We start from the raw sequence: 25,724 nt of genomic DNA, 5'->3' as shown, positions 1-25,724 counted from the left end.
GCCTGGGGTCTGCGTCCTTCAGGGATTCATTGATGGGCGATACGTTGAAGTATGTCATCTGACATTCTGTTTACATGATCATTCCAGTATCGCTTTCTTTGTCGTCTCTACCTCACGATATCCTCCGTCTTACACATGCTTGCAAACCTTGATTGATATAAGATATTAAATTAATTGTTTCTATTGTATTGTTTTTAGGGATCAACCTTATAAATTTATTATTATTCACTATCATTTTAAGCTACGTAAACTGAATACGCTGTAAATCTTTATACTTAATAGGCGGGGAGAATTTTCTTAGACAAAAAATTAATATTATTTAAAAAAACACTAACTAACTAACCAACATGCCGCTTCGCCGCAGGGGTAGGCAGAAGTAGCATTCGCTGATAGGTTTTTATTTGCTATCGAAATAATAAATAATATGGATATTGTTAAATTATTTATTGATTCAGCATTAACTTTGTGGAATGACAGGATGATTATTAAAATTAAATACAAACTTAAAGTAAAATTGTTTTACTTTTCACCTGTAGATGAAAACATCTGTAGCTTTCGAAACTAGTCTTGTGAATGTAATGAAAAAAATTGTTTAAGCCACGTCTATAGCTTTTACAAGCTATAGACGTGGCTTAAACAAATAAAGGTAAATAAAAGGGATTTTATAGAAAACATTATTTTTTATGGATAATTTGTATTTTTGCTTGTTCAAAGGGTTAAGTTGTATTAAACAATTGTTAATCTGGTTATTATACGAGTATATGTACATTAAAAAGCTAGACAAAGATCAATGTACAGCCTTCTCGCTTTTCAGCGTCGATGTTTATATTGGTTATTTGAAGGCTTCGTGGTTTTGTGGTCAATGTACTAGGCTCCACACAGAAGTCATGGGGTGGCATCCAGACGGACACCATAAGCACGTTCTAGCTTTATGATTCTACACTCATATAAATGCAAAGGATTTTCAAAACACCACCTGCCTCCGATAAAATTAGGTATAAGCACCCCGTGCATAGGGGAGACCTTCATATTGCCGATGCTAGAAATAAAAACTACAACATTTTCAATGTGTCCAAATACTTGTTCACAAATCCGGATTTTCTCCAATGACAGGAGTAATTTTTCATCTTATTTTTTGACTTCTCAACACAGATGGAGAAGAATATGGAAGTCTGGGCATTTACGGGGCATTTGTTATAATCCAGGACTCGGACCTTACATACAAATGAAAGTGTTTCTGCTCAGTAAAAAGCTTCTTTCATCTCAACAATAGATGTCTCTAGTGAACTTCTAGTGATTAAATATGGAAGTCTGAGCATTTACAGGGCTTAAGACGATCATAGGCCGGTTTAAGCGAACTCTTTACACACGTGTAAAATTCATCAATTCATCCCATGATTCCCACTTCTCGAATTCTTGGAACTTCTAGATGTATTGATCAAAGTCGAAATATAGTTCTTGAATTAGCTATGTAGAGTTTCGCTAGCAGAAACTCTTCTATTATTTGTATGTGAGGTCCGAATCCTGGATTATATTCACATATTTGAAAAACGCTAGAATATAGCATTTTCATTTATTTTAGCTTATAAATGACCAGTTAATTTATTTTCAACATTGTGGGTGTATCCAACATACTTGTTCATAAATATGGATTATCTCCAATTAGGAGTTTTTCTTACATTATTACAATATATTCATAGATTTATATTATCCACTGACACTTCGTGATGGAATTGCATTTTTAATATATTATTAGATTAAAACCAATATTTTTAGCTTTTCCACTTTATTTTTATTTGACCAGCGACCGGGTTTCGTCGTTACCGACATCATCAGACTGGTGGGAGGCTATACAAATTGTTATGTTATATATAAAACAAGGCAGGACAGCCGCAGCGTAGTGGAGGGAGCCGTCAACCAGCAGCTCCTGATACTTCGTTACATAATTTAAATTCATTTACAAAAAATGCAAATCTATTATAAATTTATATAAAATCGTGCTCTCAATACAAAAAAACCTTTATAAAAATATTTTTAATATCATACAATACTTAAATTCACTCAAATTAAATTAATTTCTCAATAAAATTGTATCAAAACATGGTTATCAACTCCTGCCTTGTTTTATATATAACATAAAAATTTGTATAGCCTTCCACCAGTCTGATGATGTCGGTAACGACGAAACCCGGTCGCTGGTCAAATAAAAATAAAGTGGAAAAGCTAAAAATATTGGTTTTAATCTAATAATATATTAACAATATATTCAGTTCATTAAACCTAGGACCTAGAACCCGTTAAAGTTTATTTGACCAGTGACCAAGTTTCGTCATTACCGTCATCATAAGACTGGTTGGCAGTAATCAAGCAGTCTGATGATATATTATTGTTTGATCATATTATATAAAATGCAGTTCCACCGAGAAATATCAATAAAAACATCCAATAAAATATAATGTTTTTGTAAGTAAATAAAGCATAATTTTTCTGTCTGATCATTTAGACCAAATAATAGTAGTATCTCTCAAAAATAATACTTTTTTTTGTCCTAGACTCGATCCTGGTTATAGACTCGGAGTTAAGCTCTATACATATGTACGTATGTATAATTTATATGTATGTATAATACATTCAAACGGTATGGTTTCTCATTACAATCTGACTATAGGGAAACGTTGATGAACATACCCGTGGAGGCTGGAATGCATTTCTGATGCACCACTCATCAGTGGAGATGATTGCCTGGTGCTGTATTTATGGCAGCGGCCTCATCGCGAGTAACACCTGTATACAAATACGAGTATTTAATTTATTTTTATTTATTTATTTCTTAAATATAAATGTACATAAAATTTATACAATGGATCTCCGGAAATTCAAACAAGATTTAAAAGAAAAACATTTAAAAACACGCAAAGACTGAATAACACATTTATAATTATTTAAAAATATGAAATATAACTGAATTTTTATTTAACCTTCCAGCGGGTACGTTGAGAAAATTCCCTTGAGCGTATCATAAATTTTATGTCATTAAGCTTTCTGTATTTAAATTGGGTTTTCTTTATATTTATGTTATAAAATTGTATATTATATATATATATATATATATATATATATATATATATATATATATATATATATATATATATATATATATATATATATATATATATATATATATATATATATATATATATATATATATATATATATATATATATATATATATATATATATATATATATATATATATATATATATATATATATATATATATATATATATATATATATGTATATATATATATATATATATATATATATATATATATATATATATATATATATATATATATATATATATATATATATATATATATATATATATATATATATATATATATATATATATATATATATATATATATATTTTATAGAATTTCAATAAATGACAATAAATTACTTACAACATTTTGAGTGGGTCCAAATACTTGTTCACAAATCTGGATTATCTCCAATTATAGGAGTTAATTTCATTTAAACTTAATTAAAAAAATGAAATTAAAATAATAATGATAGTAAATACAGTAGTAGGTACTACACCTGTATTCTACTTGAGTGCTCTAATATTAGATTGACGTGTAAAAAGTTGCAAAAAAATGTACATATACCTTAAAATAAAAACGTCATATAGTACTTCATAAAAATATATATCTGAATGATCAAGAAAAACACAAAAGGAACACGATGTAAAGTACTATATATCGTAGTCGTACACGAAAAAAATGACCAACTAACAAATCGTAAAATGTTCAGGAAGGCCATTTAAGTCACTTTTGCTTGGCAAGAAAATAAACATCAATGCAGTTAGTCATTTTTAACAAGTCAAAATATTATACTTTCAAGTTTGAAAACCATTGAGATTTTTAAATTGTAATCACGCAAGCGCAAACATTTTTTAAAATACTTTTTTTATAAATAAAGGAATAACCCACAAAGCCTCTATTAGAGGCATGTCTGTAGGTAGGATTGTAAGGATAGGGAAGGTAAATGTGAAACATACATCACAAATACCCATACCATATATTTATTTATATGCCTTATACTTTAATGAAATTTAAATAATATTTTTTAATTTTACCACAACGTCATTACTTCGCAGAGGTAGGCGATAATAATAGAACGCCACACCACCTTGTATTTTCTGTATTCTCATACCCGCCGATTATTCCGACTCCTGACCTGTCCTTTTTAAAGTATTTGAACTACTTAATTCTGCCATTTTTCCTCTGTTCAATTAATTGGTTTTTATTTTTTACAATAAAAAAAACAGCATTCAACGATTCAGTATCTGTTATAATAATTTTAAACCCGTATTGAATGTGTTATTTAAAAAAAATACTTGAATCTCTACTTGTAAAATATGGTGTCTATAAAACTCAATTTCACGAACTTCATATCGTAAAATGTGTATTGATGTGACAATGTCTTTATAAAGAAAGAAATGTAAGGAATGAAGAGCTGGTTTCCATTACTGTATACCACTGGAAAGAAATAAACGGAATGAACAGCTGATTTTCCTCAATGTATCACATAAGAGGGGACGTTTGCTTGCAAAGACCTTGTGTGGCGTTCTATTCTCTCTGCCTACTACCCCTTGATGAAAAGTTATATTTTTTACAATCCGAAATGAAGCATTTATCAATTCAGTAAATGCTATCATAAATTTCAACCCGTATTGATAGAGTTTAAAAAAAAATACTTGAACGTTTTACTTGTAAAATATGGTATCTATAAAACTTAACTTCACGAACTTCAAATCGTAAAATGTGTATAAATGTGACAGTGTCCTTAGATGAAGAGCTGATTTTCATCACTGTATATCACGCGCAGTGATTTGCCTTTAAACAAACAAGTAAATGTTTCAATCCACTTTGAGTCCGCCAAGCCAAGTGGCTGGCTCGCTCGCCGGCATAAATTGTCTGAATAAACGTCGAATGTTAGTCGACAATTACCTTTATACCGGCCGCCGCCGCCCCTCTTAGTGATATTACAGACCAGAGCATAAACATCGAAACTATAAACAACGTACTTTCGATTGGAAAAACAACCCTATTCGCTTTTTAAGCCCCCTTCTCTTATCTTCGAAGTCTAAAAGCATTATCTTATTAAAGAAAAAGCTACATTTTCATATTTTCTTTCGGTCATTTTCGATAAAATGTATTCATTCGTTCTTTTTCCACAAAAATGTTAGTAATTTAAGTATAAAACACTTACCAAATTTTTCTAGACAAAAACTCGAGACGTACACGTCACTTCGTCAGGATAATCACGACACCTGCATGAAAATAATACTACAACATTTTGAGTGTGTCCAAATACTTTTTCACAAAATCTGGATTATCTCCAATTACAGGAGTTATTTTCATATTATTTTTTGACATCTCATCAAAGATAATATAAGAGTTTCTGCTTAATAAAAAGCTTCTTTACATCTCACCAATAGATAGATGTCTCTAGTGAAGTTTTAGTGATTCATGAACAAGGTTTCTAAATTGGTTCATATATATAGAACTTCCAAGAATTTGAGTAGTGTGGTTGTCAATAATGGGTAGAATTGGTGAATGTTACACGTGTGTAAAGTGATCACTCAAACCAGCCTATGACGGTCGTAAGCCCCGTAAATGCCCAGACTTCCATATTCTTCTTCATCTTTGATGAGATGTCAAAAAATAATATGAAAATAATACTACACCATACATAGGACTATTCACATACTTACAACTTCACAAATTGTTAATATGCGTTTTTGGTCGACCCGGGAATCAACATGCACTAACGATTGCAGAACAACATCCACTATAGGCCAATTAAGGCCAGTTCCCCGCAGGGGTAGTCAGAAAGAAAAGAACGCCAAACCTATCTGTATTTGCATACAATCTTCACTTCTTCCCCATCCATGCAACTCCCGACCTGATCACTTTCAAGTAATTGAAATACTTGATCAGGCCAAGCTTTCCTCCGTCTTCCTTTGCTTCTATTACCACCTTGATCGCCTAGTAAAATTATTTTATTGTTCTTTTGATGCATATGTCCAAACCATCTAAATACACCTTTCTTCATTTTATCGATAATACTTATCTTAGCGTTGTATTTTTTCCTTATATCACCATTCACACAGCTAACGTACATCATTTCGCCTCACATTCTTTTAGGAGATCGCATTTCGACTGCATTTATTCTACTTTTATCCTTCTTTTGCCAACTTCATGCTTCACTTCCATACACACATGGAAAAGATGTGAAATAATTCCTTATTCTCAACATTTTGAGTGTGCCGAAATACTTGTTTACAAATCTGGATTACATCCAAGTAGGAGTTATTTTACACTTTATTTTTAGACATCTCAACAAAGATGAAGAAGAATATGGAAATTTAGGAATTTACGCGGTATGAATGTGATTATAACCCAGGATTCGGACCTCACATACAACTGAAAAAGTTCCAATAAAAAAGCTTCTTTCACCTCACCATAGATGTCTCTAGTGAAATTGTAGTGATTATGAGCACTTTGTTTACAGTATGTATATATATATATATATATATATATATATATATATATATATATATATATATATATATATATATATATATATATATATATATATATATATATATATATATATATATATATATATATATATATATATATATATATATATATATATATATATATATATATATATATATATATATATATATATATATATATATATATATATATATATATATATATATATATGTATATATATATATATCTATAAGTATACTATAAGTTCCTAGAATTTGAGTAGTGCGGTTGTCAATCGTGGGTTAAATTGGAGAAAGTTACACGTGTGTAAAGTGATTCCTTAAACCAACCGATGGTGGTCGTAAGCCCCGTAAATGCCCAGACTTCCATAATTTACTAATTCTTACTTTACTGTTGATTTATTAAGGCTTATATAAGATGTGGATAATAAAGTATGTAGGTAAAATGTAGAATGAGAATACATGAAAGAAACTGGATAAAAAATACAATAATTCTTAATGTTATTATGCTACTGAAATATTCAAATGACTTGCGTTTGTTTTCTTCTAGAAATTTCTGAATTCATGAATCTAAAAATGTTTGTTGTTTTGATATAATTATATTGTTGTTTTTACGTGAAGAGAAATATCTACTGATAGAATAATACATTGTTTACAACGAAAATGAATTCGGCACGAAAAATTACAATATCGATAGTGAAAAACAAAAACTAGAGTAAGTAACACTTAAGTATAAGATCGTTTTTAAAGTTTAAAAATATAATAAAATGCATTAAAAATAAATATTAAGCCCCTTATTGAACTTTTTACTGTGCAACAGATCTTTTTTGGTAAATGCTGAATGTTTTTTCTCCATTTGAAAAATATTTAGTATATTTAACAAAATTAATTAATTAAACAATACATTCTCTTCAAAATGCAAAAACTACACTTTCTGCCCTGTAGCGGGTAAATATTAAGTTAAAAATATGCCGCTTTTGCTGGGATATAGTTCATTTTCTGGGTATTCCGAAAACGCACAACTGAAAATGTATGATTTTTGATTTATGACGTTCTTGAAAGGAGTGAGTAATATGTCTTAACATTTATTTTTCTCAAAACGTTGTGTTTAAAGTAATTCAATGTAAAAAAAATGTAAGACAAGTACTTTTTTAACAAACTTTATAAAATTAAACAACTTTGTTTTAACCACTTTTTTATTATTTTTACACTCTAACCTACCGGTAACGACAAGAACCTTGTCATCGTAGTTGTTTTATTATACCGCTTAGGATGATCGAATTTTTTCTAGAGATTTGTTTTTATATTCATTGTCCAATACGAATGTATTTACTCAGTTCTACTTATTATTTTCGTAATTTTTGTTTTCGACATGTAATAATGTAATTATATTGTATTTATTGTTTCGGTATTCACTTTGTGGAAAGACATGATGCCATTGAAAAAGAAAAACACTTGTTTTTTACTACTTGAGTTTATTTTATTATGACGACTGTGCTTCCATCTTCAGGTCTAAATATAAACTAAAACATAATAAACAATTTTCTGTTCGATAAATAAGGAGAGAGGAAAGGTAAGGGGTAATAATATATTGTTTCAAAATTCTTCACCTTTGCTATCCATTTTTCCTTTATTTTCAAACTCCACCCCCTTGACTAACCCCTCCCCCTATCTTACCCCTCTCCATATTTATAGAACAGATAATTATTTATTATGTTTTAGTTTATATTTAGACCAGAAGATGGAAGCATAGTCGTCATAAAATAAACTCAAGTGGTAAAAAACAAATGTTTTTCTTTTACAATGTCATACCGAAACAATAAATACAACATTATTACATGTTGAAAACAAAAATAATACAAATAATAAGTAGAATTGAGTAAATCCATTCGTATTGGACAATGAATAATAAAACAATCTCCAGAAAAAAATTGATCATCCTAAGCTGTATAATACAACAACTACTATAAGTATACCTTTTTTCACTTTTACTGAGTAACTGGTGATGTCAGATTGTCATAATAAAATAAACTCAAGTGGTAAAAAACAAGTTTTTTTATTTTACAATTTAATAATTTAGTTATTAAACATTTTATTTAACGTTGTTTTTTTTTCAGGAATCTAGGAATATCGAAACCCGTGGACCCATCAGTGGAACTGGAACCAGCGACTCCATCAAACCACAAGGAAAATTGTCACAGATTAGACTTCCTGGTAGATAAACAAAAACAGCTATGTGGATTATCGGAAAAAATTCTTGCGGTAAGTTAGAATATGATTTTTGAAGTATTTTTTACCCCTTTTAAAATTTATAATAAAAAATCAAATGAAAACATTTATATGAATATCGTTTATATATCGACACTGGATTACTCACTCTACGAATGAGATGTCAATTTATTGGTGTCTGACTTGATATGAAACATCTTTCTTCCCTCTTTAAATGAAAGAAAGTGAATGTATGATAGACTTTCGAATGGTATAATAGGGAAAGAATGCAAGGCTTATATCATTATCGATAAAAAATTTAAAAAGGTGTGTTGAGATGGTTTGGATATATGGAAAGAATGAGGGAAAAAATAACAATAAACGAAATTTCGAGACGAATGTAGTTAGTTAAGGCCCAGTATTCGTTTAGTTGCAACAAAATCTATAAAAATAACAAACCTTAAATTCTATAAAAAATTATCAAACCCTTAAAACTTTAAAAAAATATATAAGACTCACCCCTACCTAGACTCCATACCAAAGAATATTTTTATTTTTAATATTCTTTGTTTATAAAAAATAAAGAAAATTGTAAAACGAACTCCCTCTCTAAACAAAAGTATTTACTTTATTAGAGCGGTAGAAACGTTGTATTTGAAAAAAATGTATTTTATAATTTTCTCTAAATTTAGGTAACATTTAACGTACCTAAATAATTTTTCTTCTTAAAACACCGTTTTTACTCCTAACCTAACCTAACCTTTCAATAACTCTTTTCTTTTCAAAACCATATTTGTAATTATTTCGAATAAAAACTTATTTTTTCAATGCGAAAACGGTATTTTAAGAAAAAAAATTATTACGTAAAATGGTACCTCTAAATACTGAAAATTAATTTGCGACTTAACGAATACTGGGCCTTAAAGAAGCCTCGAAACGAGGAAAAATTGGCATGATCAAGTATTTTAAATACTCAATATAATATAATAGATACTAGATTTATCTTTGAATTTAATAGATACTAGAAATATCTTTGATATATCTTTGAATATCTTTATAAAATTAATTAACTGTGTTTTCACCACTTTTTTTTTTACTAAAACAATTTTACCTACCGGTTTCGACAATACCTTGTCATCATCAGGGTTTATTTTAAATCAAAAACATTAAAATACTCTCACCAAAAACTTCCACACACTCCATAAAAATTATAAATGTTATTTAAAAAAATAACATTTAGGATTTTTATGGAGTGTGTGGAAGTTTTTGGTGAGAGTATTTAAATGTTTTTGATTTAAAATAAACTCTGATGATAACAAGGTATTGTTGAAACCGGTAGGTTAAATTGTATGAACAAAAAAAGTGGTGAAAACAAAGTTAATTTATTTATAAACAAATTATAAAATGTGTCACAAAGTATCTGCGGAAAACATTCAAGAAATATCTTTGAATATACAAGATATATCTTTGAATATATTAAGATGATCCTTAATATCATTTTATATTTTTTTAGAGCCTTGGACAAGGAGCCAGGATAGGAATCGAGGAGTGCCAACACCAGTTTCGACACAGCAGATGGAATTGCAGCACAGTTGAAAATTCCACTGATATTTTTGGTGGAGTTCTATCTGTCAGTAAGTATTTTTGAATGCATTGTATTTTCTTAATTAACGTCTCAACATGTAAGTATTCCTTAGTAAAAAAACAATAATTTATCTAAAATATAATTAGGTATTTAACATACAATCTAGAGACGGCATCTTTTAGTGAAAAACGGAATCTTTTAGTGAAAAATCAATGGCTTATGTAATTTATATATGGGTATTCTTCTTATACGAGTATGCAATCTCTTAGAGAAAAATCAATGATTATATTTATTTATTATTGGGTATTCAACAGACAAACGGGCGACGGCAATTTTGTAGGCAACCTCTTAGTGAAAAATCAATGATTAATTTAATGCATAATCGCATATTCAACAGACAGTCTAGTGGGGGCAATCTTGTATGCAATCTCTTAGTGTAAAATTAGAGATTATTTCTATTTATGATTGGGTATTCAACATACAGTCGGAAGATGCCATTCTTCTATGCAATCTCTTAGTGAAAAATCAATGATTAATTTAATGGATAATCGCATATTCAACAGACAGTCTGGTGGTGGCAATCTTGTATGCAATCTTTTAAATATATATAATTGCATTTTCAAGAGATAGACAGGAGATGCTTTTCTTGTATGCAATCTCTTAATGAAAAATTAAAGATTATTTTTATTTTTGATCACGTATTCAACATACAGTCGGGAGACGCCATTTTTATATGCAATCTCATGGTGAAAAATCAATTATTAATTTAATTCATCACTGCGTATTCAACAGACAATCGGGAGATGCTTTTCTTGTATGCAATCTAATAGTGAAAATTTTAAGATTATTTTTATTTTTAATCACGTATTCATCATACAGTCGGGAGACGCCATTCTTATTTATTGGAAATCAACAGCCGTTAACAAAAAATATAAATATACAATAAAAGGAGCCAACAATGAGGCCAATTACTGATTTCACATTTTATACAATGTTCACATTTTATACTTATATGCAATATCTCAATGAAAAATCAATGATTAATTTAATTTATAATTGCGTTTTCAACAGACAGTCGGGAGGCGGCATTCGTGTACGCCATCTCATCAGCATCAGTAGCTTGGTCCATCACTAGATCCTGCTCGCGCGGGGAGCTGAACGAGTGTTCCTGCGACAACAGAGTTAGGAAGAAAGCCCCCCGAAACTGGCAGTGGGGGGGTTGCTCAGAGGTAAATAAAAATCAATTTAAAAAAAATTATCTGGAGCCATCTATGGTCGGTTTAAGAAAGCTTTTATTTAGCAGAGACCCATTTATTCAGATGTATGCAAGATCCTAACCGGATTACTGTACATACTGGGAGACGCCTGGAAACATCTTTTTCAATTTTTGCTCAGCTTACATGTAATTTGAACATTTTTTAATATTCTGAATATTATTAATATTTAAAGCATTTACTTTGTGGTTAGTCATTTTCACTTTTTTTACAAAAATGTTAATAATATTAGTTTATTATGTGTATAATAATATTAGTATATAAACGGTAAGTGGTTATATAGTAATATTATTAAGAAAATACCACTTCCATCTTCATCTTACCCCTATCCTCATCCAAAAGTGCATAGGGCACTACATCGTATAGAATCAGTGTTATATTGATCGATAATACTTAAAGAAAATAAAAAATGTGATTTGCCCTGCGCTTCGGTGTTATATTAAATAGATAATAAAAAAATCACAAATGTTTATTTAGACCCTCCTGAGAATTGAGCCCGAAACCTTCAGGATGGCAGCCTAATGCGCTCTCCACTACACTATGGAGTTAGCCGAACTGTAGGCGTAGTTATTGTTAGAGATCAATTAATTTATAATTGATTTTCTTTGTTTTAATTTTGAAAGCAGTGTAGGACTGTGGTTAGGTGCATTTTTCATCTGATCTTATGACCTATCATGTACAGAAGCACCTACAATTATCCATGAAAATTAAACCTCAGATTTGTGTGTAGAAGTGAGTTGTTTTGTTTTTGTTATTTTTTAAGATGTACCTACATAGATTGTTTTCTTAATTAAAAAAGTGGAGGTCTTCGAACATTCTAGCTCAAATTAAAAGCAGTGCTTCCAAACTATACGGCTTTCATTAATCGCACTATTTTATGATCCTATTATAATTTCATTTTTATTAATTTGAAATAATAAGTGAAGTTTATCAATCAAATCATACTTGAAGGTCCGCATTAAGGCTGAAATATCGAACGTTTAAATTTTACACTCTAATATTTATTTAATATTACCCTGGACTGATCCCTGAAGCGCAGGAGTGATCACCTTGTCTTTATGCAAGTAACGATCAAGATAACACTGCGATAATATGATGCAGTGCCCTATGCACCATTGGGTGTGGATAAGGGTTAGAGAAGATGAAGAATCGCAAACATATTTTTTTTTCAATATTTTTTTAATCGTTGTAATGTGCATATTTGGCTCTGACTAAAAAGTTTGGCGATAACTGACGTAAGTGATCGAAAGATCTATGAATCTTTTGTCGGGCTAATCGAGAGGGTGATCTCTAATCTTATCGACGAAAGCGGCGGAGCAAAAAAATCCTGGCAAAGAAAATCAGTGAATCAACGAGTCAATGAATCAATGAACCATTGATTCAATGATTCGTTGATCTGTAGGTAAACCAGGGAACGGATCCGGGTTCAGGGTGAAAATTCATCCGAAATTGGGATCCGGTCACCCAATTACCGTTCATTTACAAGCAAATTGTTTTATAGGAAGAAATATTCTTAAGGTAAATTGTTTTAATTTGTTTTTTCAGGATATTCATTACGGTGAACAGTTCAGTCGTGAATTTGTCGACTCCAAAGAAAACAAAGAATCGCCCAACGGACTCATGAACCTTCACAATAACGAGGCTGGAAGAAGGGTGAGTAAATGTTAAAATAACATTCAATAATAACCCTTAAAAATCAATATTTTTATTTCATTTTTACATTATTTTGTATTGAATATTAGTGAGTGGATATTAATAGTTTTAGCAACAAAATATTTGGTTACAAAAATTTAGCTTTCACAAAAGATAGTATAATGCCATCTAGCGGTCATTTTAAACGTCAATGTTTAGTTTATATTTTCTACTGAAATATCACATCAAATCCCAGTCTATTTGAATATTACGTACGGGTAAAAATAAATCCATTTTTTATTTTTATTTTATTCTTTCATAAATTTTATTATTTTAGTATTATTTCATAAAAATTCGGTGAATTAAAATAAGATTAATTTGTATCAAATGTTCTTCGTCGGCCATCTTTGGTCAAGTATTGAAGCTCTATTCAAGACGCAAACCTCTTTTGACGCAGTACATTTGGAGCGTGCAATAGATGTCGTTGCTTTATGTTTTTTTTTTTCTTCTTTTTATTATGTACTATGTATAGATTATGGATGCTAGAGGTGAATCTGAATCAGTAAAACGGAATCCGTTTCACATAAATGATCTGTTCACTATGACCGAATCAATCAAACAATGGATCTTTTTCTGACCAATTGAACTGACTTTTTATACACAAATTTTACTTTTTATACACAACTTTGAATCGTAGCTCCAATTCATGAATGGAATATATTTGAAGGGATATAGATGACACACGTGTAGGAGCCAAGCGTGAAAGACATTACTGCTTTATGAGAAAGAAAATAGAGGAAGAATATTAGGTACTAAAGTAAAGAAAAGCAGAAATGGCTATGGCATTCGGCTTTGCGTACACATACTCGTACTAGCTTGTGTAAGTAGTAGACTGTTTATGTACAAGTTCCTTAAGGGAACAAGGATAAGATTATAATTTGTAGGTATTTTACCCTAGATTACAGGACATTCGTAAAATTGAGGCGATACATGTTAAGAATGTAGTGACAACTAACATGTATCTTATTATTTTTTGAAATCTCATCAAAGATGAAGAAGAATATGGAAGTCTGGGCATTTACGGGGCTTACGACCGTCATAGGCTGGTTTAAGTGATCACTTTACACACGTGTAACATTCACCAATTCTACCCATTATTGACAACCACACTACTCAAATTCTTGGAAGTTCTATATATATGAACCAATTTAGAAACTTTGTTCTTGAATCACTAGAACTTCACTAGAGACATCTATTGGTGAGATTTAAAGAAGCTTTTTTATTAAGCAGAAACTCTTATATTAGTATGTGAGATCCGAATCCTGGATTATAATCACACACATGAGAAACGCCAGAAAATACCATTTTCATTTTTATTATTAAGCTTATAATTTGACCAGATAATTTATTTACAACATTTTAAGTGTGTGCAAATACTTGTTCACAAAATCTGGATTATCTCCAATTATAGGAGTTATTTTCATATTATTTTTTGAAATCTCATCAAAGATGAAGAAGAATATGGAAGTCTGGGCATTTACGGGTCTTACGACCGTCATAGGCTGGTTTAAGTTTCTAAATTGGTTCATATATATATAGAACTTCTAAGAATTTGAGTAGTGTGGTTGTCAATAATGGGTAGAATTGGTGAATGTTACACGTGTGTAAAGTGATCACTTAAACCAGCCTATGACGGTCGTAAGCCCCGTAAATGCCCAGACTTCCATATTCTTCTTCATCTTTGATGAGATTTCAAAAAATAATATGAAAATAACTCCTATAATTGGAGATAATCCAGATTTTGTGAACAAGTATTTGGACACACTCAAAATGTTGTAAACATGTATCTTAGTTTTTTATCAATATTTTATACTCATATTTAGCTAGTTTTTCTTATCGTCGTACATTATACGATAGTCCTAAATTAAGATATTTTGAAACAAGTTCCGTTATCTAGGTTAAGGAAATCTCATTCAGTGGTAGATTACGAGTATAAAGAGTTGAAGTCAGTTTGCTTCAGGTTATTTTTTCACATTGATCCTGGCTGGGGAGTATATGCAGAATATTGGTTTTGTCCATAGTTGTTTAGATAATCTCCTATTTAATATTTGACAAAATCCATGTTCTTTTCTTGTGTATGAAAATCTATGTGAAAAGAAAACACCAATATTTGAATAAAGGTCCTTTTTGCAGGCTATAAGATCTCGAATGCAGCGTGTGTGCAAATGCCATGGGATGTCAGGATCGTGCTCCATACGCGTGTGCTGGAGAAAACTTCCTAACTTCAGACTGGTTGGAGAAGGACTCACTCAAAGATACGAAGGATCTTCCCATGTTAAGGTATGGTTTGTTAAATAAATAAACTTTAAAATATTTCAAGGCAGCGCAGCTGTAAAATTTTTAGTACAAGTTTTCAAGCAAAAGTATTTTTTTCTTTACTCTTTCCTTCATAATATACTGGATTGTACTAACAAATACATATTAGTAGATTTAGTTCCATCCTAAAAACACTTTTTATGGCAAAATGTTGTCAGATATGATTATAACAAACATTGTATTCATAACTCTGTAGAAAAAAAAGGTGTTTTTCGTCTGTTTCTCAGAAAATTATCCGAAAGTAGTGTGGTTCATAAGATTTCTTCCATCTTTATACGAAAAATCAGTTGTAGTGAAATAAAAATGTTATTCATGTCTTCAATTATAATTTGATAATTATGACATTCGATTAATTCACACGAACTTGTTTTAGTTCTTATAATTGTTTTGGTTTCATGTTATCGAAGGTTCAAACAAAATAATTTCTAACATATCCTTGTCTTCATTTTACAGGCCGTTGATCGTAAGAGAGGCAGAAAAGTGAGAAAGCTTCGACCAATACACTCCGATATGAAGAAACCCAACAAAACAGACCTTGTCTACCTCGATGACTCTCCAGACTACTGTGAACGGAATGAATCGTATGTATTTTGCACAATTATATTGAAATACAGTACAAGCTCATTAATTTAAACAAATCAGTTTAAATTTTGTATTTATTTAAAAAATATTTCAATATTCGAATATAATATAATATAGATTATTGTTCTCTTATACGGCTGTGAGACATGGCAACTTACAAGGGCCCAGAGCAGCCGTGTACTAAGCTTTGAGAATAGGTGTCTGCGGAGAATTTTAGGCGTGCGGTGGTTTGACTTTGTGAGGAATGAAGAGATAAGGCGTAGGACGCAGCAAATCTTGGTCACAACTGTCGTCAAGAAAAGGCGATTCAGTTGGCATGGCCATGTACTCCGCATGCCTCCTGAGAGCCTTAATCAAGTTTGCCACTTTTACAAGGCATCAGTTTCGCGTCGCGCAGGACGACCACTGCTGACAATTCGTTGGCAGTTCTCGTCAGAACTTCGGGACGCAGATTTGACTTGGGAGGATGCAAGGGAGCTGGCAGCCGACAGAAAAGCTTGGAGATAGTTTGTGGACTCCATATGCTCCACCTAGGGAGTGGATATGGTTTAATAAACAGATTATTGGATTATTAGACACAATCAGAGGCGTGCATTCTAAATAAGGACAAAAGCAGTGCCTACCTTGGATTACTCGCGTTCCATATAGAAACACAACCAGTGTTTACTATGCCTTATTCTTGACTCAAGCCAGCTGTCTACCCTGATTATAAACTCCGTGCATGCCACTGGACTCAATATATAATAAATAAAATAAAAATAATAAACCCTTATCCGCATCCCAATGGTGTATAGGGCACTACGTCATATAAACGCAGAGTTATCTTGATCGTTTACACATGAAGGAAAGGTGATCGGCCCTCCACTTCAGGTACCAGTCCAGGGTAATATTGAATAAATATTACAGTGAAGAAAAGACTTATATTTATTTTACCCCTCAGGGAATCGAACCCGGGACCTCCAGAACGGTAGCCGAGCGTGCTGACCATTACACTACGGAGACGGACAAATATATAGAATAGGTGTAGAATATTATGGACTCAATATTTGGAAAAGGTTTTATTTACATATTGTTGAATGAATGAGTGGCGAAAGAACTATCGATAAAATTAAGAGACTTATGTTGAGATGGTTTGGACATGTGAATCAAACGAGTGAAGAAAGAACAGTAAACAAATTTATGAGGTGAATGTAGTTGGTAATAAAGGCAGAGGAATACAGAGAAAAACTTGGCACAATCAGGTATATGAAATACTTGAAAGCAGCCGGGTTACGAGTTGGAATAATCGACAGGTGCGGATGAGGAGATGCAGAAATGTGGAAGAGGGGAATAATGCAAAGACAGAGTAGTGTGGCATTCTATTCTCTCTGCCTTGCCCTGCGGAGAAGCGGCGTAGTGATAAATATGTTAGGTAGTGATTGAAATCCGTTATCAATATCACAATTGGATAAAAAAGTCTTCCTTTTTCTTGTTTTTATTATTTTGGACGAAAATAAAAACAAATATATTTATAATATAATTTATATTTGAAGCACTAACTTTGTGATTTTCCATTTTATAATTAAAATGCAACTTTGTTTTAAAATCACTTCAGATATTTTATTATAACTTAATTATAATGTCTACCGATTTCGAAGCTAACTGTTTCTTTATCAAGACTGATTAATTAACCAACTATTAATCAGTCTTGATAAAGAAGCGTTTAGTTCTAAACCAGTAGACGTTATAATTAAGTTATAATAATATATTAATAGTGATTTTAAAACAAAGTTACATTTTAATTAAGATTATATTTGTAAATATTTCAGTATGGGCATCATTGGGACTCATGGCCGAGCGTGTAACAGAACCAGTGCTGGTCCAGACGGATGCCGGCTGCTCTGCTGCGGACGAGGGTACCAGACCAGGGTCCGAGATGTGGACGACAAGTGCCGCTGTCGTTTCGTGTGGTGCTGCAACGTTGTCTGCGAGAGATGTAAATACAAGAAAGAGGAACACGTGTGCAATTAAAGAGTCAAGGTTTCTTCCGAATAATTTTATCTGGCTTCTACAGCCATTACTCAACAAGATGTCAGCAAAATAACTTACAGTATGTCAGTAATAATGTATTTTCTGACAATTTTTATACAAAACTGAACCGTAGTTTGATTAATGACATGATTTATCCTGTTTTTAAATTTTCAGCTTAAAGATTCGAAACAAAATCAAACAGTTGGACAGTATAGTGATTTAATTGGTGCCCTGGCATAATTGGGTAGATGCTCGACTGTACAATTGAAGGAGTGAAGGTTTTTTCTGAATAATTTCATCTGGCTAAAACAACCATTACTTAAAAAGATGTCAATAAAATATCTTACATATTTTTTGACGGTTTTTTTTACAAAATAAAACAGTAATTTGATTTACGATATGATTCATCCTGTTTTTAAATTGTTAGCTTAAAGATTCTAAACAAAATTAAACAGTTGGGTAATATAGTGATTTAAAAAGCGCCGTGGCACAGTTGGGCAGACGTTCAACTGTGAATCTGGCGTCACAGGTTTGATTCTTACCAATTGCAAAATGAATTTGAGAAATATTTATTTTCAATGAATCTAGGTGATTTTAATGAATTTTTACTACCTTATCTGGAGACAAGCCTCAAATAAAGATGTTTTCCGGGTTATTCCTTTAAAAATAAAATACTTTTTTGATAGGTGTCCTCTGATCTACTTCTTTTTCTCTGTATCTCATCTATATGTAACAATGTGTTGGACACTATATGAGCCTTCTTCTCATTCTAACCCTAATCCTTACCCAATAGTGCACAGGGCACTGTATCACATGGATTAAGTATCATCTTGATTGTTCATTATGTGAAGGCAAGGTGATCAGTTTTTTTCCAGTCCAGAGTGATATTGCATAAACACTTATATTTAGTACAACCTCTCTGGGAATTGAACCCGAAACCTCATGAGTTAAGAGCCAATTGCACTTACCACCACACCACTGAGGCGGATATAAGAGTTATCTTGATTTTGAATTACATGAACACAAATGAATCAGTCTTACCTTTCATTATTTCAGTGAAACTTTATAATTTTAAAACATAAAGATAAAAAAACAGGATGAACGCAAATATGAGTATATGAAAGTCCAATACAGCAATTTTGTTTTGCTAAAAAAACAACACAATTTATAAACTAAGTATAAAATTTTACATTTTTTATATTATTAGTCTGTCAAGGCACTAAATATAAATATAAGTCATCAATTTATTTGTGTAAAATTTGCCATAGTATAGTTATAAGGATGTTGTAAAAGTGTACAGAGAAATTCGTAGAAAATTATTGTTTAAAGATCAGCTGACTTTTAGAATCTTTTCGCTAGATAATTAGTAAAATTGAAATAGATTTTATTCAAAGAAAAGTTTTTCTTTTAAACTGCTCACTTTTCACGATGGAATATTATTGAATAATCTCTGCTGTATATTGTAAGATCTTGTACGCTGAATGCTCCTTTCGATGAACTTTTCACACCACAAATCTTGGGAAAATAAATAAATATGTTGCTTTAAGGATATGAAGAAACAAATCAATGGTTCAGTGCTTTCAATTACGATCAAGGAGATTTCTCAGAAGCACAAGAAGCTTCAAATAGGGTTTTGGTTGTCATACATTAATTACGTCAGTATGGTATTATCATGGACTTAGTATTATAATGTAAACACGACAAGTTTTGAGAACTATAGATGTTGTCTTCATCAGGTGAAAATACAAATATCTATAGGTTTCGAAAAAAGTTTAAAGTTACATTTATAAACTCTAAACTGGTATTTTACAGGCGCTTAGTTTTTACATTTAATTCATTGTGTTATTCCACAAAGTTATGATTAAAAAAATCTTTAATATCAACTTGAATTCTTTAGAAATGCAGTTATAGACAGCAACGCAAAGTTATCAAAACTGTATCATAACCGGTCAAAAATGGTCACCAAGTTTACCTTATATCCGCTTTATTCTCTGTTTCAATCTGTGGAAAAATTAAAAAATTAATCATTTGTAAAGTAATGATATATAATATTAATCTTGAAGGCCTCCGTAATTAGACAAAATACATCTGCATCTCACTCATACTACATATAACAATAGTAACTCAACATAGAAAGATTGTTTTAAAGTGGGAGAGATGCACAGTAAAAGTGTTGTAATTACATATATACAAATATGTCATCTCCTTCAAAGGTTAAAGAGATAACACCCAAATGGTTTGCGACTTACTAATCTATTATTGTAATGGAAATGAGTAGTTTTGAAGAAAATGAGTGTTTAAAATAATAATTAAAAGATTTCATAATTGAGCCTCGTGTGACAACTGATTTACAGCGCAGTGAATGGGTTATTTTTTATTGTATGTATTTGACAGTACTCTCTTTATAACAGACAAAAATAAGTTGTTCATGTTTGTAAAAGCAGATGCTGGAATTCAGGAAAATGTAGATATTTATTTATCCCTTATTTACTTAGTTAATACTGACTGCCTGCAACGTACAATGCAAAGTATTTATTGCGTTATGGTAAGAAAAAAAAGCATAATAGGTACTTAAAAGATGCGATTTGTTTGGTGATGTCAAATACTATTGGTTCATCTTATATTTTAGGCATCATTTGTAAAAAGTAGAATACATTTTTAATTTTAATATTTATTGCATATAAAACGCTTTATTTATTTTACAGATGTTAGATGTTATAACTTTAATGAATTGTAAAATTAATCTTAAGGAATTTGGATGAGAGATGTTTTTAATTTTGTTTTTTAATGCAAAGCACTTTGTAAATATTTTAACGTATAGAGCCTTTCAAAATAATGTATGTATCTTTTTAATTTAATATGTATCTGGAGCTAATATTCAAACTATTTTTTTTTTTTTATTTAAAATTTTACTTCATGAATACCACTGTTTCGACATTTATTTTGAATACGGTGTTTGATAATAATGCAGAATGCATGAAAATATGTGTCACAACACATTTTAAGAAATAGTTGTATTTACCAGGTGAAATACAAATAAAAAATTGATAGATATTACCATGAAGTGACTACTGCATCAATCAATGAAAATACACAAATCTCAGCTAATTTTTTTTTAACATCACTCTGAATACTTTTTATTAGTTTCTTAAAAACCTACTATACAATATAAGACTACATAATTGCCAAAGGTGAACAAATCAATAAGTGATTATTTAATTTTATCATCAAACAATAAAATCAGTTCAATACTAATAGTCTGAAATTTAAAATTAGAATCTAGATTTACGGATGTATGTATTTTGTTATCAATCCAACTTCATAGTAGTTAATTGTCTACTTAAAACATCTAAAATTTGAGATGGTTGAATAAAAAATTAAAACATTATTTAAATTACCGATATGTATTTTAATATTTTGGTTGTTTTATTTTAAATTAATGAACGCTTACTGCATTTATTTCTTTAATGTTTTGAGGCTCGGAACAGCAAAAAAATCTTGCCAATTATTTATGATTATGTACTTAATAAGAGTATAAACAATTGTATGTTGTTTGTATTTAAAGTATAATTAAGATGTAAATTTTTATATTCTAATGAATTCAATGTCGTAAGCAGTTTTCAAATATTGCTAAATGGAAATGTGATTATCTTTAATTTTAATCAACTGTATATAATAATTATAAAGTAACACTGTTTTATGTGAAAAACTTAATATTTAGGTAAAATATTAAATAGATTTTGTAATAAACAAACTTAAGTAGGTGTTTCATTTGCTTAATCGTAGAAACTGAATGGCAAATTTAATTATTATAGATTTTTCAGCCAAATTAATATATTATACGAATTTACACATTCGCCTAAGAATTCTTCACAAGTTACTGAATTGATTTTAGAATAATCTCAAGGCCTATCCTGTCAGAAAGTAATTATGGTCACTCTGGTTACAAATCATCAAAAATCTGTTTCGTGACCATATCAAGTTTCACAGTGTCCAAAAATATTGCTTGGGAATAAGCAAATATGTATGTACTTGAATATGTTCATATGCGAAACTTATCTGGTTTTGTGTAAAATTCAATGGAAAAACCAGTAGACTGCCATCTATTGGGCAGTCTCCCTAATAATTACAAATCAAATATTTCATTCAATACAACAGTTGATAATTGAATTGAAAATCGAGTCACTCCATACAAAAATTGCAGTTTTTAAAGGTAGTTTCTGACCGGAGCATTTCGTTGTAACGTAACGTCGTAACATCGCTCGTGGCGAGCATCCGAAACTATGTAGTAGCGCTCGGCTCACTGTACTGACTATACGAATGATCCCATTGTAACGTGTTTCATTACCATGAAATGACTCCAGTCAGTCCCTACCATAACATACAGCGATAATGCATTATCAATGTATAGTTTAAGCAGCATTGTTATATCTATCGAAATTGTTTAATAACAACAAATAAGAGGTAACATGCACAGATGGACACATAAGTGGATAGAAAAATAAGAATATTTTACTGTCTGGCATATCCATAGAAGTGACATTGTGAAATTTCCGATACTGTTTTTGAGTTTAATATTTTTCAATCTCCCTCTAAATGCATATATATTTGTCATTTATAATATGTATTAGGGGGATAAGACTAACACATTTTTCACTATAGCCATTAGTTTATATTAGTGTAAAGTCAATTTCTGTCCAGAGATGTCAGGCATAACATATATTGTTGTCCTTTGTGTATTGTAGTTTCGCTTATTGACATATCGCTCACTCCTTTCAAGAACGTCATAAATCAAAAAACCTGATTTTTCAGGAGAACCATTTAAAGTTTAAAAATATAACACAGTATACTTAAAATAAATATCAAGCCACTTCTTGAACTTTTTACCGTGCAACAGATCTTTTTAGGTAAAACTTGAAGGTTTTTTCTCCATTTAAAAAATATTTAGTATATTTAAAAAAATAATTAAACAATACCTTTTCTTCAAAATTCAAAAACAACACTTTTTGCTCTGTAGCGGGTATATATTAAGTTAAAAATATGCCTCTTTTGCTGGGATATAGCACATTTTCTGGGCATTCCAAAAAAATGTACAACTGAAAATTGATGATTTTTGATTTATGACGTTCTTGAAAGGAGTGAGCGATATTAGAGTTTTCATATGAAAATCCACCAGAATATGATAAATTTTGTATATATTTTATTCTATACTACAACATAAATAAAATATTAATATTACGTGTAGTGTAGATTTGATAAAATGATGTAAAATATGTTTATTTTACTTCTTATAGTGTAGTTACTGCGTAAGTTATGAGTTGTGAAATATATTGTACGTAGAAATAAAAAAGTACTTAAGTTTATTTATTTATAATTTTTGCACTATTCATCAATTTAGTTTTAATCTCAAATTGGAGTACCTTGATACTGAAAAAATTAACAGATATACTGGTCAATAACAAATCAGCAAATTGCTACAAAATTCATTTTTCACTTCATTTCATTTAGTGGTTGTATTCAACTCATATTACTTAATATTTCACAGCCATTCATAAATACATTTAAAAATAATATGAAACAAAACATACGTTGAATGTATACTGAAAAAAGGCTAAATGTATGGCATACTTCATAATTATTATATATTTTTTCATTCATTTTGCTAGAGTAGAAAATTTAATTGTGAATGTGTAGCAACAGAATTTTATTCAATGCGTTCACGGTTATTCGTATCTCATTTGGGAATTGACAGGTATAGCCATCAGCCAAACAACACCCTGTATGGAAAAGCCGGTTATAACTATTGAATCAAGCAATTATATAATGGAAAAAGTCACCAAATCCGTATAAAAAATACATGTCAGATTCAAAAATGTCACAGCATGCGAGTTATATGAATGATTTATAAAAAAAAATATAATTTGCCCATACGAGTGACTCCCATATAAAGAGTATCCACGAACGTATTAAGACTAATATTATGTGTAAAAATGAAGTACATTTAATGTGAATTATTTCATTTGCAGTATTTAATATTTATGACTGTTTAACTAATGTCGTTGTATTTTCTTGATGTAAAATGGTAAAAATAAAACGAAATATATAACAATGTGTGTTTTATTTACAATTTTATACATATTTATTTTATCATATCCATAGTTACAAATAACAAATTCAAATTATGTGTCCTCACTGAGTTTTCCTATGCCTAGGGCACATTTTGAGTAAGAAATTAGTATCAAGCTAATTGTCAACACAGTTTAGATATTTTTCAGCTTTTTCATGGACTTCTATGTATTTACTCTGAAAAGTAGAACTGTATCAAAACTTATGATCGAACCATCAATGTGTAAATAACATTATTGATATGACACTCAAATATACAAAATGACCTCCACTATCTCTCTTCTGTCCTGATACATAAAAACAAGAAACCTCTTTCAACACAATTTTACTTAAATATTGTAACACTTTAAAATATTTGAACCATTTAGTTTTGCAGTTATCATTCTATTCTATATCCACTCGATTCTGTTCTTCATATGTTTTTGCCTATATCGCTCGCATATATCGCTTCTCATTACTCGTATACTCGCAGTGCAAGCAATATAGTTCAGGGGCAGTGTGAATTGGTATGTGTTTCTTTCAATCTTACATATTCAATGGCTGGCAATTCGAAGTTGATGTTCATTTTCCGCTCATCCGGGATGAATGATAAAGGATATTAGTTGAATATTTTTAGGAAATTGTTTTGGGGTTTGTCAATCTGTTTTGTGAATGCTGAAGCAGAACGTAGTTTTAAAGTACAGCTCTCCAAATAAAATCGTCATTGTTTATCTGCACATCCTTGACGTGTACAATACCAATAAAAAACATATCTGCGTAAATTTCTAGTCTCAATACAGTGATTTCAAACGCCGATTTAAAGGACCCACTTCTCAAAACATGTCAAACATCGAGACTGACCTTATAAACATTTAGTCATTGTTCTTGAACAATGAGGTAAACTGTTGAAATTCATTAATATGTTACGAAAAAATTACTTTTTTCAAGGTTCACCGTGAACGAGTATAGCTATTAAAAACAAAAGTGAAATTCAAATAATCACAGAACCCGCGCATTTATGGTAAACGTCAAAAATGTAGAAACGACGTACCATTGACCATAGACAAAAACTTGCCACAGATACCAACGACAAAAATTAACTTGAGTAAAGCAGTGATAAAAAATTGGTTCCTACTTATTACTATGGAAGATCGAAATTTTTTTGGTAAGGGAATAACTCGACACTAGCTTTAACACCCAAAATGGGTGAAAAGCTATTAAAAAGAAAAATAATTGAAAGGAGTTATTTTTGATTAAGTTGCTTACCTTCATCCATTAATTCTACTTTTTTTAATATTGCATTATTTTTCGTCATAATAACGGGCTATCTTATTTTTGCGGGTCTGTGATACCTATTG

The 25,724-nt window shown here is 30.5% G+C and overlaps 1 protein-coding gene across 1 annotated transcript in view; it reads left to right on the top strand.

The window, feature by feature from the left end:
• The window catches only part of LOC148302032 (protein Wnt-4-like), a 115,657-nt gene extending 91,299 nt beyond the window's left edge, over window positions 1-24,358 (top strand). Inside the window, exons 2-8 of the mRNA XM_088272265.1 lie at window positions 8,712-8,856; window positions 10,316-10,436; window positions 11,459-11,616; window positions 13,207-13,314; window positions 15,487-15,633; window positions 16,123-16,250; window positions 18,060-24,358. Coding sequence (XP_088128391.1) covers window positions 8,712-8,856; window positions 10,316-10,436; window positions 11,459-11,616; window positions 13,207-13,314; window positions 15,487-15,633; window positions 16,123-16,250; window positions 18,060-18,261 — 1,009 coding nt within the window. The 3' untranslated portion in view covers window positions 18,262-24,358. The remainder of the gene's footprint in view (window positions 1-8,711; window positions 8,857-10,315; window positions 10,437-11,458; window positions 11,617-13,206; window positions 13,315-15,486; window positions 15,634-16,122; window positions 16,251-18,059) is intronic.
• Window positions 24,359-25,724: the final 1,366 nt, after the last annotated feature.

The sequence above is a fragment of the Brachycentrus maculatus genome, unplaced genomic scaffold, assembly GCF_059751285.1.
Source record: "Brachycentrus maculatus isolate JH-2025_06_01 unplaced genomic scaffold, ASM5975128v1 h1tg000487l, whole genome shotgun sequence".
In the NCBI taxonomy this organism is placed as follows: domain Eukaryota; kingdom Metazoa; phylum Arthropoda; class Insecta; order Trichoptera; family Brachycentridae; genus Brachycentrus; species Brachycentrus maculatus.
This window is presented reverse-complemented; position numbering and strand designations above follow the sequence as displayed.